This window comes from Phyllobates terribilis, unplaced genomic scaffold (genome assembly GCF_046119375.1).
Source record: "Phyllobates terribilis strain yellow unplaced genomic scaffold, ASM4611937v1 Scaffold_5__5_contigs__length_657084704, whole genome shotgun sequence".
Taxonomy (NCBI): domain Eukaryota; kingdom Metazoa; phylum Chordata; class Amphibia; order Anura; family Dendrobatidae; genus Phyllobates; species Phyllobates terribilis.
Genome location: NW_027362765.1, coordinates 154,676,046 through 154,695,563, shown reverse-complemented (window position 1 = coordinate 154,695,563; position 19,518 = coordinate 154,676,046). Strand labels below are relative to the sequence as shown.

The following is a 19,518-nucleotide window of genomic DNA, read 5'->3' as shown; positions in this document are numbered from 1 at the left end:
ACTCGCTTAGGAGACCAAATGGGTACTACACAGACATCAGAGGTAGTGAGAACTAATTCGCAGGACGTGGTCCATCGGTCCCATCAGTAACACCACGCCAGGCCGGCTAATTTAAAGAAGAGCTGCGAATGCCATCAGGTAAGATGCGGGTGTCAGGGCTCCCGTCCAGCAGACATAGATTATTGACATGATCCTGCAAAACGGCTCACACCACCTCTGACAGCCAGTCATATAAACGACTAGCTCAACACTGCAAAGGAAATGAGCAGGTGATGGCGGCACTAAAGAAAAAACCGAAACCCCTAAATAAACACCATTACTGTTATGTATCAGACAGTAATAATTTATTCATTTTTCTTCTGCCTTGTGACATACAAGAAAAAGCTTAAAGAGATTGACTAGTTAAAAAAAATATATCCTTAAATGTGAAAATAAAAGGCAAGGTACTAATATACAGCAATGATCACAGGCGTCCAATCTGAAGATGTCTGCTAGTCACAGCTGCTCCACTTCCAGCTTTCCTATGTGGGCACATCATCACTGCTGTATGTGAAGGGGGCTGGCATCCATATTCAATAGCTGTGTTGGATGCCTTCACTGTCTATATATCTGCTGCAATAGAGAAGGGGCTGGCTGTGCTATTGAAATAAGCCAGTCGGCCAACCCCTTCACACACAGCACCAGACAAGAAGGAAGCGTAGATGTCGGAAATCTTCAGATCGAGACACCTCTGAAAGTAAATTAGTAAGTTGCAGAACTTGTTATTTTATACACATTTATGGATAATCAATATTAACTGGACACCCCCAACATACATATACATAGTACTTAATAAAAGGCCATAAATAAAAGGCATGCAAACACTGCAGTGCCGAGCTGAGACCCAATGAAGGCCACCCCTGGGTGTTCTGCGCTGAGGCTGGACACTATATACCATACACTATGCAGTGTATGCCATGAAATGTGGAGTTACTTTATAAATAGATATACTGCATCATGGCTCAGAGCTGAATTCACAATTCTGCCAGTTTCAGCGCTGAAATCGCCCAACAGTTTTAATTTATTTAGTGCCTGGATAGAAACATGCTTTGATTATGTCAGCTGTATCACACGCCAAGCATGCTGACCGTTTCCTTCAGCAACAAGCCAAATTGTGAATGCAGCTCTGGAGTACAATACATGCTTTAAGGCTATGTGCCCACGATGCAGAAATGCTCCGGATTTTTTCCTGAGCGTTTCTGCATCTCCCTGGCAGAAAAAACGCATGTGGATTGTACATGCGGATTGTACATGCGTTTTTCCTGCCAGGGACATGCGGATGTGAAGCGTTCTTCACTTGTATTTCCGCATGCGGGTTGACAAGCGCTTTTCCAAGCGATTTTAGCATCACTTGGAAAGTGCTTGACAACTTGGTCACACTATATAAATCCATGCAAACAGCATGGATTTATATAGTGTGACCGTAAAGAATGGTATAAAATAAAAAAATAAATCTATACTTACCTTCTGATGGCCCCCGCAGTCTTGCTTCGCTCCGTCCTGGCTGCCGGCAGCTCGCGGTACACTGAAGGACCTGTCGTCACATGACTGACGTCAGCGCAGGTCCTTCAGTCCACCGCGAGTTGCCGGAAAGTGAAGACAAGGAGACCAGGGGCCATCAGAAGGTAAATATGATATTTATTTTATTCTTTTTTTACAGGTTCTATGGTACCCGGGTCTGGAGGAGAGTCTCCTCTTCTCCAGACCCGGGTACCATCCGCACATTAGAACGCATGGATTCCGCATGTACAGATGCAGTGATGCGGATTCCATGCATTCCAATGAAAGTCAATGGCGGCGAAAACGCAGCACTTCTGCAAAATAATTGGTAGTGCTGCATTTTTTTCCGCAATGATAATCTGCAGCAGAAATTTCCGCAGTATGTGCACAGCACATGCAGATTATCATTGGGGGACATGGCAGGCCTTCTACCATGCGTTTAAGCGTTTCTGCAGCGTTTTTGCCGCCGCGGAAACGCTTAAAAAACGCATCGTGGGCACACAGCCTAACAAAGCTTTTTGTAAAAGATAAGTAACTGAATAAGTTAAAGTGACTCACAAGAAATGTTGATGGAAGGTGAACAATTGGATAGAGACAAATTAATAAAATGTCTGGTTCTGAGTAGCTTCATTTAGATTTTTTTGCATAATCACGGCGATACAAGATGGCAGGATTTCTGGGTACTTCTACTACTATCAGATATAGGAGGGGGGTAATGTGAGATTTTCTTCAATGATTGGACACTGCACCCAATAGTAAACCGAAAGGGAAAAAAAAAGGAATAAATAGTGGTGCCCTCTATGTCTCTGCCCGCACGCTCCTTACAGCCGTGCCAGTGTAGTATGCGGGCACTAGGTCAGGGTGCGTCAGGTTAATTCAGATCATGGAAGTTCTCTATATTCTTTATATAAAACTGCTATATGTGCATAGATAACTTGCACGGGGCTGAGGCTTACAAAACCAAGATCCATTTCATAGCACATGTCTATCCTTAGAAGTGTGATATGGAGACTGACTGGTATTGTCTGTTAAAAATTAAATACCCATAATTTAGGACTGCAGAGTCCAAGGAGCACAGCGTGGCATTCAGAGGCAGCATCACAGAACTGAAACAGCAGTGTCTGAGAGCCTATGAGCCATAAGAGGTCACTCCCCATTAAAGTCACTGGGAGATATGGAAAAAGCCAAGCATGTTTGCTCCACACCAACCATATTCTACGTGTGTGGTCAATTCCCAGCTCAGCCTCGCAACATGAACCTGTGTTCGACCATCACTGTTCCCTTTAAATAGCTTTTTGAAGTGTTCCCTTAAGGGTCATTTTTTTCTTTAAAAAAGGATATGTCCTAAGCCATTGCTGCTTCTGATACATCTGCCCTTTAGTATTCATAGGCATCAATGAAGGATCGGTCTCTATGATGGGAGGTTGAAGTAACACTTCCCGATTGTTCCAGGTAATTCTTACTGTATAAAATGCACAATATGGTGTCCATGAAGCCATGCTGGGCACAGAAAGCTCCGATAGTTGGTGGCTGCAAAAACTGCAATCAGGAGCGTAAACGTATATGTCCGAGAGTTGGTTTTCAGAGATCTGATGGCCGAGAGGCTTTTGAGCTCCATTACTGTAATGTGGTCTTGATCAGCCATCAGTGGCTAGTATGACTGCTGCTCCAAAAATACCAACGTTCTGCCCGATCATTCGCATCTGATTCCAGAACTCCACTCGTCGGTTATTGTGCCAGTAGCTCAGGTTTCCATCTACAAGCAATAGAGAAAAGGGGAGGAGGACAGCAAGAACTTGGGCTGAGAACCGAACATAGTAGCCAGATAGAAAGGACAACGCCAACACGCCATACAGGACAAACAGGATCTGAAGGGCCGGCTCTCCTCCGGGAAGGAAGTCCAAGTGTGACAGGCGGTCCTCCTTACTGTGCTGTAGGGTGTATGCCTAGAGAGGGTTACAAGTAGAGACACCCATTACAATGGATCCTTCACAAACAGAGGCTTATCTCTGCTATACACCATGTGCGCACCTTCACTCCTTTCAGGACAGAGCCCCTTCTCGGGATCCCTGGAGGCCCAGTGATCAGCAACTTATTCTCTATTCTATTCATAGGTGATAACCCTTTAAAAACAGGCATATGTATTTTTGGCTAAAAATAATTTTTTGCAATTGTGTGTCATTAACAATTTTGCACCTTTTTGCCTTGTATAGCTTTTGCGCTACACTGCCCATTGCTGGCTGCAGAAGGCGATAACTGAGAATCCATCATTGAGATTGGTCTGATGGTCCAATGGGAGAGTTTTTAAAGGGAACCTGTCACCATGAAATTGCCATCCAATCAACGTGCACCATGTTATAGAGCAAGGGGAACTGAGATTGATATATAGTTTTGTGAGAAAAAAATTCAGGATAACCTGTGTTTTACTCGCTGAAACCTTTGCTCTTTCTGGGGTTTTGTGTCCAGTGAGCAGTCCTATCAGTGATTGACAGCTTTCTTTGTATAAGTGTGCAAGAGCTGAAGTTTAAATGATGAAAACATAGGTTATACTGAATATTTTCTCGGAAAACTATATATTAATCTACTTAGCGCTCCCTGCTCTATAACATGGTGCCCGCAGATGGGACAGGAATTTTGTTGTGCTAAGTTCCCTTTAACTCTTATCTGTCGCTTTTCAGCTCCTCTCAGCTTATTTATAATCACTGATCACATCAAAGTTAAATGTGCAGGAAAACAACAAGCTAGTGACAGCAGAATGGTGCAAAATTTTTATATTAACTGAACTGCAAAAATGATTATTAGCCCTATTTTTCTTTTTTTTTTAAACACAACCCCTTCTTGATATGAATGCTTGATCCCGTGAAAATAAAAACATCTATTCTTCCCTCCCGTGCTGTTCCAGTGGTGTCCGCACTCATAAGACTCATGTGCGCCCTGTGCCCAAACAGCGCTGGTGTCACTGTCTCTGCCTTCGAACGTATTACTAATCAAGGAGAAGTGAGTGGCAGCCGCAGCCCTCGCTTCCTCCTGATGTATGATTTGTCCGAAGGCAGGGATAATGAAGCCAGCACTGATTGGGCACATGAGCCTTATGAATGCGAGTGCGGACACCACTGGAATGGCACGGGAGGCGAGAATAGATGTTTTTATTTTCACGGGGGCAAACATTCAGATAGATAAGGGGTTGTCCTAGTAGTGGACAACCCCTTTAAGTAAAAAAAAAAAAAAATGTAATTCCCCATAAGTGGACAAACCTTTTGGGGCATGAGCATATTTTATTATCTGTCTAGCAGAAGACCCTTTCATCGGCCATTATTGTACTACAGAAAATATATAGCAATAATGGCGCTTACAGAAAGGTAATGTAAAAGAGGCGAAAACAAAAGAAAGGACCTCTGAATTTGGCAAAGAATTTATATCCTTATGTAATCGGGGGTCTCAGCACCCCATTAATAACTAATTATCCATAAATTATAAAGTTTATGAAATGTTAATGACCCTTAAAAGCTTCATTCAGAATTATAGCAGCAACCATTTCATGAGGAATCGGAAGTCTACATCTAGTCTGGAGCCCCCAGTAAAGTACAAGGATATTTACCAGACAGATAAGGTAAATGCCCAGGAAGACCTGACCGGTGGACTGCAAGGAGCGGCTGCGAGGCTTCTGCCTGTAGATCTCGCCGGCACCGCTGGCCACGATTAGGAAGCCTCCAATGACGGCGATGGTCCGAGAATACATGCGGACCTGAAACACATGGACAAATCCAAATAATAAGATTGTTATACTACAATGGAGAACCACCGTGAGAAAAAGTACCACTCACCTTCAGCCAGTCACCATAGTGGACGTGTCCCCCAATATGGGCCGCGTAGGTGCTAATGGCGAGCTGCAGAGCAGAACCCAAAGCGAACCAACGCCGCTTCACCGCAAAAGACATAAAACTTGCACAAAGTACCGCCACACCCAGGTCAAAGTACAGGAAGGGCACCGGGATGTCAGGTTTCCTGAAGAAAATAGTACAAGGGTTAATAAATGACACCTATAACAAAGCTCAGAGGAGCGGACGGCGCTCACGTCAGGGTGGTGATGGCATCAGACTCACGCGATTGACTCAGGGGCATAATAACAATAACCGCCCTATAAGGGGGAAAATCACAGAGATCTGGCGGCTGTGGCCCCCCGCGATCAGCGGAATTACTGAAAAGCAGATCCCTGCAGCGGCCACTACAGGAGGAGTGCAGTACTACAGGGGGTATGTCAGGGAATGGCTCAGCACTGGTGGAAGAGGGGTACGGTCCTCCAGACCAAGAGCAGCTCAGATAGGGGGTCCTGAGCAGGGGTGCCCCCTGTATGACAGCACACACACAAGGCTATGTACATGCATATAGTGCACGCTACCTCTGGGGGTATGTCAGGGAATGGCTCAGCACTGGTGGAAGAGGGGTACGGTCCTCCAGACCAAGAGCAGCTCAGATAGGGGGTCCTGAGCAGGGGTGCCCCCTGTATGACAGCACACACACAAGGCTATGTACATACATATAGTGCACGCTACCTCTTGGCCTCTGCTCTCTCCGCATATAACATAAGTTGACTAAAGCAAAACCAGAACGGGCACCGGGTGAGAAGCAGCACCCCAAACCGGGTAACCAGCTGCAAAAGCTTCTTCCGACCACTCAGTGCCATTCTCCACTAGCACCCGGCGACTGACAACCAACACCGCACCTCACTTCCGCCGAGCAACTGGACAACTCACTTCTGCCAACCAAACCATTCATTTTCCTGCCAACCAACCAAAACCTCAACGTCATTTCCGCCATCAGGACTATACTTCCGGGTCAGTGACGTACTTCCATAGTAGGTCTCTGCGTTTCGGACTGATTCCAAGTTTCCAGCCACTCTCGAAAAGAGCTTTTGCCAACCAGCCGTAAAGAGGACTTCCGGCAGCCGCGCTTCTGACTGTTGCCAGCCTCTCAGAAATAGCGCTTTTGCCAACCAGCTGTAAAGTGATCTTCCGGTAGCGGCAAATTTATTCAGCTCTTTTGGGACATCCACGTGGACGCAGAATTTTAAAACCTGTCTGTGTTTGCTGTCAGAGCTCCAGAGAATGGATCTCACCCCAATGATCACTCATTTACCCATACATCCATTTAACTACAGATTTTTCACATCTTGGATGCCCCCAATAGAGAGCCCCCCTTTTAGAGACCCACAAATCTTTCATCATGCACCTTTGTGTGTCTTATGGTGCCCATACATCTTTAGCAGCTCTTCCTTTGGACCTCCCCCATACATGATATGCATGCTCAGTTTGGGCAAGCATACCTGTGTATTATCTACAGGGGAGAGATGACAATGGAACAGATGCTAGATCTATAATATAATAATTTTTATAGTGCCAGTATATTCCGCAGCACTATACAGTTTAGAGGGGACTTGTACAGACATTACAGAGTGACGTGTAACTCCTATAGAGGAGTGAGTGCTCTGCTCACAAGCTGCAATCTATGGGGGAGACATGAATGGGGGATGGTAACAATTGCTTGTAGTGTATGATCCAGCCATCAGTATAATAAATAGGGTACGCACATAATGCTGCATGAACCGGTCACCAGCCAGTATGTGTACAGTACAGACACAGGGGGCTATTAAGTACATGGGGGGGGGGGGGGGGTGAACCGATGTACAAGGTACCTGATTTGGAAGAAAATTTTGTAAGGGCAAAAAGGGAATAGTTAGATAAGTGGTCAGGCGATAGGCCAATTTAAAGAAATGCGTTTTGGCCACGCAGACATAGCGTTAGTAATGGGAAAGCGACCTCACCATTGCCGGTAGTAGCCAACAGTCCATCTAATAACAAAGTGCACTGACAGACTTTTCAAAATAAAAAATACTGTCCAAAAATTAGCCCTCATAGGATTTGCGATCAGGTAAATAGTACTGTGCAGAACACTGACTCAGGCCACGGCCCCACTATCAGTGTTTGATCAGTATTCGGTCAGTATTTTTTCTCAGGAGTGGGAGCCAAAACCAGGAGTGGGTGATAAATACAGAATTGGTGACTTGTTTCTATTATACCTTTTCTCTGATTGTTCCTCACCTGGTTTTGTCTCCCACTCCTGAGAAAAAATACTGACTGAATACTGATAGTGGGGTCATGGCCTCAAACTGATGGTGTCCTTGATGTCACAGTGATGTGACATATATGTTGTATAGCTCTCTGTTTCTCACTAATTTGCTGGCCATTTGTGACCTGATACTGGTAGTGTTAGTGCCCGGATGGCCGGTGGTGGCACTTCTGCTGTAACTAGTGACTTCTACACTCATCCGTGGCATAGGTTTTATTCCTTTCACACTACCCCATTCATTCGTGTTCTCTTTTTTAACATACGTTTTGTACAACACTCCAAACTTTGATAATTTTTCAACCCCATTTATTCAACCCTTTCCAAAAAGAACAGCATAAGAATTGCTAGATAGATACATGTACAGAAAGCAAAATGCGGCAGCAGTATAGGTGTGGCAGGTACGGTTGTCAAATTGGACTAGTAAAACAGTCGTGCAAAAACAGGCATGCACAATTAAATATCTACATGTATTGATTTTTTTCTATTTTTTTCAACAAAATTCAATTTCCTTCCCAAAAAAAACCCAAGAATAATAAGAAAATAAGAAATTCTAGGTAGGTACATGACCAAAAGGCTAACACTTGCAACAGAGCATTGTATTAGTTTGGTGTGTAGGAAAGTAGAATTTGACAAATAAAACAGATACGCAAAAAATAGAGGTAATTGTCACAGTTGAGTGTTTGAATGTTAGGGAATTTTCTTTTGCATTAAAAAAAGAAAAAAAACAACTATTATTCCCTCTTTTTCAAAAAGGATTTCACAAGATATGCAAAAACGCAGTGTGGTCTCTTGTGACAGGCAAGCACAGTCTCTGGCTGACACTGATTTCAGTTTTTTTCTGTAAAACCTATTGTGCTGTCTTGATTTCGATTTCTAGTGCATTAAAGGAAATGTATCACCAGGTTTTTGCTATTTAATCTGAGAGAAGCATGATGTCAAGACAGACCCTGATTCCAGAGATGTGTCACTTACTCTTCTGCTGTCTGTAGCTTTGATAAAATCACTGTTTTATCAGCAGGAGATTATCACTAGAGGACTAGTAAACCTGCTTCCAGGTAGTCCTCCATATTCATGAGCTTTGCATAACCCTGACCCCACCTCTGATTGGCAGCTTTCTGCCTATGCACAGTGTATATAGAAAACTGACAATCAGCGATTGTATGAAAAAGAAGACTGAGAGCGGCGCTTCTCTAAGCTAGTAATATACCAGTAGAGGAAAAAGTCATATGGTATCGATGCTTACCTTGTATAAGAGATAGAAATCATCCTTACACGTTTCCATTTCTGGATATCACAAATGTTCGAGGCTTATCCTCCTGAGTCAGTCTGGCGACAAAGGCACCGGCCTCCTCCATAGTATATAAAACAGGTAGCGAAAAAGAATTTGGATTTAACCCCTTAACGACGAGCCATTTTCCGTTTTTGTTTTTTGCTCCCCTTCTTCACAGAGCTATAACTTTTTTATTTTTTGGTCAATATGACCATGTGAGGGTTTATTTTTTGCAGGACAAGTTGTACTTTTGAACAACACCAATGGTTTTACCATATTGTGTACTGGAAAACGGGAAAAAAATTCCAAGTGAAAAAATTCCGGTGAAATTGCAAAAAAAGTGCAATTCCACAGTTGTTGTTTTTTTTTTTACCATGTTCACTTCATGCTAAAACTGACCTGCCATTATGATTCCCAAGGTCACTATGAGTTTGTAGATACCAAATATGTATAGGTTCTTTTTTATTTAAGTGGTGAAAAAAAAATCCAAAGTTGCTTAAAAAAAAAAAATGGTGCCATTTTCTGAGACCCGTAGCGTCTCTATTTTTTTTGATCTGCAACCTATTGAGGACTTATTTTTTTGCGCGCCGGGCTGATGTTTTTATTGATACCATTTTGGGTTAGATCCGATGTTTTGATCGCCTGTTATTGCATTTTACTGCAATGTTGCGGCGACCAAAAAAACGTAATTGGCAGAGCATCAGGAGCGCTTGTCACAGTGACTCCCTGGCGCCTGCGCGTTAGAACGCTACAGAGAACAACGGGGTCGGGAGGAAAAGAAGCTCCTGATGCTCTGCGCATGCCCGGGAAGTGAGTGAGACGAGTGGAGGGGAGGGGGAATATGATAACTAAGCATATAGGTGGGGATTTAGGGAATAATAAACAGGCGGGATTTCTTGGCATCCAGGGGACACCAAGCCTGTGCAAAACGGAGTTTATAAAAACACTTTTCTCTGTGATCAGACCTCCTATGGGCCATACAGGTATGTGTAGATTTACTTTTCTATAACCTGTATGCCCATAGTAGAATTTTGATATCTCCCAGGGGGGTGACAGATTCCCTTTAAAAAATTCATTATTGTATCTGAAACACTGAATCATTACGACATGTTCGACTGCAGTATAGACAGAAATGAACAGATGTTTCAAGTTTAATTCCTGCTTCTTGGACTCTCTGTAGGCCCCAATTTACATTGGTTCTTCTGCCTCAATAGGATGAGGGGAAGAAGTCACTAAAACACCCTCAAATGTTTTCTTGTCCCTAAGACGTCTGTCTAAACGCTCTGCCAGTGACATGGTCTCATCCACGGACAACGGAGAGGGATTATAAACCATCATATCTCGTATCTGGCTAGAAAGATCATGGCAAAATGACTGCGGAGTGCTGGGTCATTCCAGGAGGTTTACACTGCCCAGCATCTGAACTGAAAGCAGTAGGACTCCACACTACCGTTTCCCTGAACCAACCTGCGGATCATTAATTCAGGAAAAGCAACTATATTGGGGTCGTCATAAATGCACCCCAGAGCAGAGAAAAAAGTGTCAACTGAGGAAAGCACTGGAGAATCCTCAGCAGAGAAAATGCCAAGCCTGAGGATCTCCACGGAGCAACAGCAGAACAATACCTACACGTTGAATTTCTCCTCCAGATGAGACAGGACGGAGATGAAAAAATAATTTACATGAAGAAAAAGGGAAAACGTACTTTGGTCCCCGTCAGAACAATCCAGCAAATTTACCTTAGGGCTCAGAAGGCGGTTTTAGATGTAGTAGAACCAGCATAGCGGCGGTTAACACATGCTGTTGTTGCTGCTTAATATCTGCCATCTCCGACGACAAGGACCGTAATTGTGCGGTCAAGGTGTTCACAGTGTCCATGTTAGCTTCTCAGCACAAAATAAATGGAGTGGGCTGGTGATAATGTTATGCTAGTGTAGCTACTCGGAATAATAGGTAAATCTAAGTACTACAACGGATCCTGCCGGTTCCTATACAGACTAGAGATCCTAACCCTGCAGTCCCCAGTGGTTCCTGCGTGAGCAGAGATTGCCCTAACCACAGACTAGAAGATGGCAATTCGGATCTATGCTGCCTTAAAGGCCGTCGAGCACATCACGTTTCTCCTAAAGAACCGGAGGGCAGAGCAAATAGCAAATTACCTACAAAAGGAAAGTGTGCCGAACAAAGGAAATATCCAAGGTTAAGTAAAATAAACCACGAAATACAAAATAAAGTATAAAGTACGTACTGTTAGTAAATATACCGCCTACTTCCTAAAAAGAAACAGAAGCTAGGTGTAGAGCAAAGAACAGAAACAGCAAATGGATAAACCCTAGCTGGAAATACACTGACTGGATTTAAACTAGAGCACAATGGTTGAACATCCCAATGAAAATCACCCGCAGGAAATGCCAGCATGGGAACAGAATATAAAGCTGCACAGGAAAGGTGATAGGGCAGACAAATTAAAACACCTGTTATGCTAAACAGACTGCAGTTAGAATAGCAGAACCTAAACACACGGAAAAAGGTGTATCTGCTGTGGCTCAGTAGACAGAGAAGCCGACCACAAAACACAGGCTCAGGGATTCGAACCCAGGAGCATGACAGTGACATGGCATCCACAATCTATTCCAGACAAAACTGAGCTCCAGAATTCAGTTGGCACTCCTTCCCTTCTGAGCTCTGCCGTGTGTCCAAACAGTAGTATTTCACTACATATGGGGTATCGGTGTACTCAGGATAAATTGCTCAACAAATTGTATGGTCCATTTTCTCCTGTTACCCTTTTGAAAATGAAAAACATGGGACAGAGCCAACATTTTTGCAGGAAAAATGTATTTTTTCATTTTCACAGCTCAATTTTATAAAATTTTGTGAAGCACCTGTGGGTTCAAGGTGCTCACCACACCTCTAGATAAGTTCCTTGAGGGCCGTAGTTTCGAAAAAAGGGTCACTTGGGGGTTTCCACTGTTTAAGCACATCAGAAAAGTCATATGGCGCTCCTTCCCTTCCGAGCTCTGCCGTGCGCCCAAACAGTGGTTTTCCCTCACATATGGGGTATCAGTGTACTCAGGAGAAATTGCACAACAAATTGTATGGTCCATTTTCTCCTGTTAGACTTGTGAAAATGAAAAATTTGGGGTAAATCAACATTTTTGAGGGAAAAAGTTACATTTTCATTTTTTTCCTTCCACATTGGTTTAATTCCTGTAAAGCAACAGAAGGATTAATGAACTACTTGAATGTGGTTTTAAAAACTGAGGGGTGCAGTTTATAAAATGGTGTCACTTTTGGGTATTTTCTATCATATAGGGCCCTCACAGTCACTTCAAATGTAATGTAGTCCCTACAAAAAACTGATTTTGTCAATTTTTTTGTTGGAAAATTGAGAAATTGCTGTTTAATTTTAAGCCTTCTAACTTCCTAACAATAAAATATTATGTTTAAAAAATGATGCAGATAAAGTAGACATGTGGTAAATGTTATTTATTAACTATTTTGTGTGATAAAACTATCTGGTTTAAGGGCATAAAAATTAAAAAGTTTGAAAATTACAAAATTTTCTCCAAAATTCCGATATTGTCACAAATAAATGCAAAAAATATTGTCCTAAATTTACCACTAACATGAAGTACAATATGTCACGAAAAAAAAAGTCTCAGAATCAGTGGAATCCTTCGAAGCGTTCCAGAGTTACAGGTGCATCTCACTAAATTAGAATATCATCAAAAAGTTCATTTATTTCAGTTCTTCAATACAAAAAGTGAAACTCATATATTATGTAGAGTCATTACAGACAGAGAGATCTATTTCAAGTGTTTATTTCTGTTAATGTTGATGATTATGGCTTACAGCCAATGAAAACACAAAACTCATTATCTCAGTAAATTAGAATACTTTATAACAACAGCTTGAAAAATGTTTTTAAAGCCTACTGAAATGTATGTTCAGTAAATGCACTCAATACTTGGTCGGGGCTCCTTTTGCATCAATTACTGCATCAATGCGGCGTGGCATGGAGGTGATCAGTCTGTGGCACTGCGGAGGTGTTATGGAAGCCCAGGATGCTTTGATAGCAGCCTTCAGCTCGTCTGCATTGTTGGGTCTGGTGTCTCTCATCTTCCTCTTGACAATACCCCATAGATTCTCTATGGGGTTAAGGTCAGGCGAGTTTGCTGGCCAATCAAGCACAGTGACACTGTTATCTTTAAACCAGGTATTGGTACTTTTGGCAGTGTGAACAGGTGCCAAGTCCTGCTGGAGAATGAAATTTCCATCTCCAAAAAGCTTGTCGGCAGAGGGAAGAATGAAGTGCTCTAAAATTTCCTGGCAGACGGCTGTGCTGACTTTGGTCTTGATAAAACACAGTGGACCTACACCAGCATATGACATGGCTCCCCAAACCATCACTGATTGTGTAAACTTCACACTAGACCTCAAGCAGCTTGGATTGTGTGCCTCTCCACTCTTCCTCCAGACTCTGGGACCTTAATTTCCAAATGAAATGCAAAATTTACTTTGCATTTACTTAGTGTGTCAATGACGGCCTTCTGGACATCTGTCAAGTCAGCAGTCTTCCCCATGACTGTGGAGCCTACTGAAACAGATTAAGGGACCTTAAACGCGTAGGAAACCTTTGTAGGTGTTTTTTGTTAATTACTCTAATTTACTAAGATAATGACTCTTGTGTTTTCATTGGCTGTAAGCCATAATCATCAACATTAAGAAATAAACACTTGAAATAGATCACTCTGTTTGTAATGATTCTATATAATATATGAGTTTCACTTTTTATATAGAAAAACTGAAATAAATTAACTTTTTGATATTCTAATTTAGTGAGATGCACCTGTATTACGTCATAAAGTTACACTGGTCAGAATTGTAAAATTTTGCCTGATCAGGGATGTGAAAACAGGCTGAGGGTTGAAGGGGGTTAAAGGTGGAAAAAGTTCTAAAATGCTTCTTCTTGGTATGATTTTTTTACACAACAAAAACCTGGCATCTTAACAGGGGTGGGTAGACTTTTTATATCCAATATATCTCACTTGGATATTATCAGTTTTTGGATCTTCTCAATAGTATTCACATTTATCGATGGTAACAAAATATATTGAAAATAGTAACTAAAAGAGCAATATCTCAAATACTGACCCAGAAATACCAAGTTGCTACTCCAGGTTAACTATATCATAATAGGTACATTATCAGTAGAGGTCAGCCTATGTGACAAAGGTTATCAATGTCCCTCATTGTCATATGCTCCCCAGCAGCGGGTTGCTTTTGGTTCTGGTCTTTACCTCTATTATTGTTCCTCAGACAGACCAAAACACAAAATTAGGCCAAATTCAGAAGGGCCATTATCATATCATTTTTCTGTATATATTAAAGCCATAGCATACTTGCCAACAATCCTGATTTTGCTGGGACAATCTCATGGCAGAGACCTATAAAGGGAGTTGGGCTTATGGAAACCTTGTTGAAAGTTGGACAGTTTGGTGTCATTCCTGGTGTTCCTAGGATGGGTTTCAAAGGTTCATTCCACAAGAAATCAAGATATCCTCATCTAAGATAAGAGCACTGGTACCCTAAAAATTGGGCTCTGCAGAGCAGAGTGTGCATGCCCGTCCTGTACACCATTTCCTCAAGGACAGCATTCGAGAACAGAACTTGGCTTTCTCTGGCACTACCATAGACAAAGAGTAGAGGTCGAGCTTGCACACCTCCTCTCCATTCAGGACAGGGCTGCAGAACCTTGTTCTTAGAGCTCCGATCTCAGGATTTCTGCGGGACCCTGCGGTCTGGGCACCAGCAATTAGCAAGTTATTCCCTATCATTTGTAGGAATAACCCTTTTAATGTCTTGGTTTTGAGCATCAAAAGTTGGTATGTCACAATATCAAAATACTTCCCTAGAAGTTGTACTGAACTGAACTTAGATCTTGGTTATCTACGTGTATTTCAGCAGAAACATCAGGGGACTGGGTGCTGCGTCTGCAATGCGAATGTGAATGTCTGCTTGATACATTTTAAGGCCTCATTCAGACGTCCGTGATTCTTCACGTACACAAAAAATGGTGCGAGTGTCATCAATGTTTTGGCTCCATGTTTTACCAGCGTCCCATAGACTATAATGGGTATGTGAAAAACCCATCTGAATGAGACCTAAGAGAGTTTTCTGGTTTAGAAAACAAATTCTCAAAAACCATATTAGGAAATAAGAGTTAACAGAGGAAGGTTCCTTCATTCAGTACCTCCATTGGTCAAAAAAGCTGCAGGAGAACCTATGCACATCAATGCATTACATAGACAGTGAATGGATTTCAATGAGCACCATGTAATTTTTTATTTCTCCTGTGATGGCACTACAGGGAATTTGAACATTTGCTGATGGATTCCTACAAAGATCACAGCCGATCCCGGAAATTCTCAGTGGTGGGATTACCTGTAGTTAAATCATCTAGTTAGCCTTAAAAAAAATACACTGCTTACAACATACAGAACCTACAGTGAAGATTTACACATCCAGGAATTTTTTTATTCTATATTATTTACAAAATCTTGGGATTGAATGAACATAATGGAAGGACTGGAAGAGTATGGTATCTCCATATACCATATCAACCAAGCTATACAAAACCAAGTATTGTGAAATAGATTAAGCTTTCATTTATTTTAACTGCCCCAGGTACATATGGTCTATATGAGTCCATCATATCTCAATGGCACACTGTGAAATATACAGGTTCATTATGTGCAATATATATGAGGTGTCATCTCCGTGAGGGAATCAGTTCCTCCAGTGTCACCCAAACGTTTTCCAGTGGTCTCTCCAGAGCTTCAAATCTGGACATTCTTGGTCAAAAATACAATAAAAATTTATTTTATTCATAATTGATTTTTTTTTTCCAGTGCCAAAGTCATAAAAAGAATAGAACGAGTCCAGGTCTCCGTACCCATGATCTGGATAAGTCATGTTCCTCCAGTGTCTCCATAATTCCAGTGCTGCAGGATAGTCTTTAGTCCAGTGTTAGGTCATACCTTCCTTTTCATGGCACCACTGACAGAAATCTGCCGTGTTCCAGTGCCTCAGGATAACTTGATCTTTTTTTTCTATTCCAGCATAGTAAAATAATAATATTCCTATATAAAGTCATTCATAAAATAATCTATAGCAGCCCAGCATCCCCCCAACCCGTTTTGTAATGTCCCCAATGTCATTGAGAAGCCAAATGTCACAGAAGGAGATAGTCCAGCTCCCGATGAGTCTTGGCAGTAGATTGCTTTCAGTAGTATCTGGCCGTTTCTTTCCAGGTGGTGACCCAATGTCTTTGGCTGTTAGGTAGCCTGCCGCACAGCTCCTGTCGTTCTTCTTGTCGGACACACACAGCATAGTGAGTTTGACCCAGGCTGTACTGTCTGACACGATGGAAAAATCCAACCTACAGAATCATGAGAAGCAAGGAGACATGGTGGGAGGAACAACATGGGTGTTAGAATATGTTGGGATGGACATGAAAGGTCATGAGAAGGTTGACAAATCAAAGGTAGAGATGAGATGAAGAAAGGAGTAACCAAATAGTCCAATGTGTTCGTATGTGACAGTCCCATAGACAATGACATTATGTATAAGAACAGGTTAAGATGGTGAAGATAAAGGAGATAGTGTAGAGATAGAAGAGTTTATGTGAATTGTAGATGAAATTTAGGGGTGGCATTTGTAGATGGTTAGGAGTGAAACAGACATAAAGGTAGAAAAATAAGTTTTTTGTACAATTACTCCACAAAAATTTATAAGAGTGAAGATAGACCCATAAACTCTACAAGACACATGAGCTTTAAGATTGTACAGTAAGTAAGAAGGCACCATGTAGACCATTACATAAAAGACAAAAAGTGGGAGGAGGTCGGAAAGGTTTGCAATAGCTTGGCTGAGATTGTCTGGTTACCCGAGGGGCAGGGTTGGAGGTCAGTGGTCAGAGGTCGTACTCAGGAATCCTGTGTTAATCTTTCGGTCTCCGATGGTTGCACCTTCATTTCAGCCTTCTGACCTCTGACCTCATACTTGGCACGGGTGTTGGCTCTCCGGAAGAATCCACACTACAAGGCAGGAGATTGGTGAGGGGCCAAGCAGGAAAATGAATCGGGAAATGTCACAGATTTATTAAAAAACAACAGTGTAAGAGACTAGAGAGCCTTGGTTGTCTTGGACTGAAAAACTGTTGAAGGTGTCTGTGCTCTGGGAGGGCATGAATAATTCACTCATTATATAAGCAAGCAAGGAAAATTAGATCAAGCAGGGGCTAAAATATATAGTTTCCATGGATATATTTGACATTTTCAAGGATAATTGAAGCTTATCACCATGCAACCATGGTTGGACAGGCCAAACGGAGAATCAGAAGATCCTCCAAAGGGCCCATGCTTTGATACAACATGACACTAATGGTCCAGCAGAAGACAGAAGACCCCATTTGGAGGTGACATAGGAGTCAACTATTTGCTACCCTAGTCTATTTCTTATGGGTTATTCCACTGGTGGGTCCAATGAACCCCAGCCCAGCACGGCTTGCAAATGTCTATGATTCTATGTAACACGTTTAGAAGGTCTAGTTCATTATTTTATCTAATCTGAAAAATCCTTCACCTGGCGAACATTCACCAGCAATGGTTACTTTCTAAAGCAACATCAGACCATTATGTCACACAACAGGGCCATGAGAACAGATTAAGGGTCCTCTTACAGGAACAGATAAACTAACCAGGAATGAGTGCCAATTGCTGATTTAGCAAGTCAAAGTGTGGTCGTTATTTCAAATCTACATCATCTACTGTTTGTTCTGACGATCATTGACCAAATAAAGTCCTAATAGGTGATCACTGTCTAATCTTCCCAACTGGACACTGCTTCTTACAGGTCAGATCTTCACTTTAACAATAAGAAAGTTATCCTCCGAAACAAATGAAGAGCCAAAGCTAAGGTTCTGCCCGAGTCCGAACTTGGTACCATGGCCTAGGCAAAAAGTGGTTTGATGGCACCCTCTGGTCCTCGTCGCTTCCCAGAGCATACATAGGAAATCCTGTTTGTAGGGATTTCATCTCTTACCTTCCACAGGATGATAATGATAACTCCTAGAAGTAAAATTCCAGACACCACTGAAACAATGATCACCCAGAGCGGGAGTTCAGCTGGAGGTGGTTCTACAAGTTCAGAGTCTATGGTGACTGAAAACTGAATTCACAACATAACGAGGAGAAGTAGAAAGAAAATATGGTTAATCCATGAGGAAAATACAGATACATAATCCAAAGATCTAACACTACATAGTGACACCTACTGAGACATGTTGGCTCCGCATCTTTATAGAGTCAATATCGGTTTTCAGATAAAGTTCTGCCGCTCCTTCCACCCAAACTCTGTCAGCATATCTATAATCCTGAGGAAACAAAGATAAAGAGGGAGTTCAGGCACACAAGGAAAGGGTGAAATTTTACATACGAACTTACCAGGGATATGAGAGATCTTGATTCATAATATGGAGGCTCAATGTGGTGGCTACCCTTCCAATGGGACACTCAAAATGGCACAAACAACCAGCTGATGACGCAGGATGTAGCATCGGCGTCTCTGCCCCCTGACAGGCAGAGACGCTGTCCCCCTTACCGCCGCGCTCCCGGCCCGGCATCTTCCGGCTCTCCTGCTGCCGGCGCACGCAGCTTCCCGGGCACTGTGCTTAGGGAGCGAGCGCGCGCTCCCTCCCTCTTAAAGGGGCCGTCCTAAGGAGTCCCTGGCCAATGGCCCGAGGACTTCTCATATAAAGGGCACCTTCTCGAAAATGGAGGTGCCCGTGCAAGGTTGTAGCTTTGTGTTCTAAACTCTGCTTCAGCCCTCAGGTCCCGCTGCTAGTCTGACTACCAGTCCAGTCCGCCAGCCTAACTACCAGTCCAGTCCGCCAGCCTGACTACCAGTCCAGTCCGCCAGCCTGACTACCAGTCCAGTCCGCCAGCCTGACTACCAGTCCAGTCCGCCAGCCTGACTACCAGTCCAGTCCGCCAGCCTGACTACCTGTCTCCGCCAGCCAAGTGCATTCTCCAGCCCGATGGTCTGCCTACGGTCCAAACCCGCCAGTCAGTCTATGGGCCAGGCTTGCCTGCCTAACCGGAGAACGTACCAGTTACCTGCCGTGCCTACCAGCCAGCCTACCTGGAGGCTCCTACCAGTTACCTGTCGTGCCTACCAGCCAGCCTACCTGGTGGCTCCTACCAGTTACCTGCCATGCCTACCAGCCAGCCTACCTGGAGGCTCCTTCCAGTTACCCATGGGAGTCACCTGCTCTCATACAAGGACTGGCCCAGAGTAGCACCTGGTCCCTCTGCTCGGTCCTTCCCTGGTTCACGGAGTCGATTAAGCCGCAGTGCGACCTTGCTCAGTCCGAGTTGATACCTAGTTACGCCCCTCTGGTCCCTACTTGCACCGCAGCACAGAGGTTCCACCACCCTGATCCTTAACAGAGGATGTGAATGAAGATTCTTTTATTGAGGTGATACAAGTACAACGTATTTCGAAGCTCCTGGGCCTCT

The 19,518-nt window shown here is 43.1% G+C and overlaps 2 protein-coding genes across 4 annotated transcripts in view; both read right to left on the bottom strand.

Annotated features, from left to right (window-relative positions):
- Window positions 1-322: 322 nt before the first annotated feature.
- On the bottom strand, window positions 323-6,362 carry TMEM101 (transmembrane protein 101). Of its 2 annotated transcripts, none has more exons than XM_073683241.1 (4): window positions 6,294-6,362; window positions 5,364-5,544; window positions 5,138-5,284; window positions 323-3,485 (listed from the first exon to the last, which is right to left on the bottom strand). In XM_073683241.1, the coding sequence occupies exons 2-4, from the start codon at window positions 5,475-5,477 to the stop codon at window positions 3,177-3,179; spliced, it is 570 nt and encodes a 189-aa protein (XP_073539342.1). In that variant the 5' UTR covers window positions 5,478-5,544; window positions 6,294-6,362; the 3' UTR covers window positions 323-3,176. The 2 variants fall into 2 exon arrangements, with proteins under 2 accessions (XP_073539342.1, XP_073539341.1); XM_073683240.1 differs by having other exon boundaries at window positions 6,093-6,360.
- An 8,896-nt stretch (window positions 6,363-15,258) lies between these two features.
- ITGA3 (integrin subunit alpha 3) overlaps window positions 15,259-19,518 on the bottom strand; it is a 119,056-nt gene continuing 114,796 nt past the window's right edge. The window contains exons 23-26 of one of the 2 annotated variants that reach the window (XM_073683238.1): window positions 18,276-18,374; window positions 18,044-18,169; window positions 16,887-17,037; window positions 16,244-16,379 (exon numbers count right to left, since the gene is read on the bottom strand). In XM_073683238.1, coding sequence (XP_073539339.1) covers window positions 16,927-17,037; window positions 18,044-18,169; window positions 18,276-18,374 — 336 coding nt within the window. In that variant the 3' untranslated portion in view covers window positions 16,244-16,379; window positions 16,887-16,926. Of the gene's footprint in view, window positions 16,380-16,886; window positions 17,038-18,043; window positions 18,170-18,275; window positions 18,375-19,518 lie in introns of both variants that reach the window. The other variant, XM_073683237.1, reaches the window with a different exon arrangement.

What these genes read in the sequence shown, in the direction of transcription:
- TMEM101 (XM_073683240.1), bottom strand. Translation starts at nt 6,223, where the DNA reads ATGGCACTGAGTGGTCGGAAGAAGCTTTTGCAGCTGGTTACCCGGTTT. An exon ending in GAGAGAGCAGAGGCCAAGAG is followed by an intron (nt 5,545 to 6,092) that starts GTAGCGTGCACT and finishes TATTTTCTTCAG; the next exon opens with GAAACCTGACATCCCGGTGC. An exon ending in GCATTTACCTTATCTGTCTG is followed by an intron (nt 3,486 to 5,137) that starts GTAAATATCCTT and finishes AACCCTCTCTAG; the next exon opens with GCATACACCCTACAGCACAG.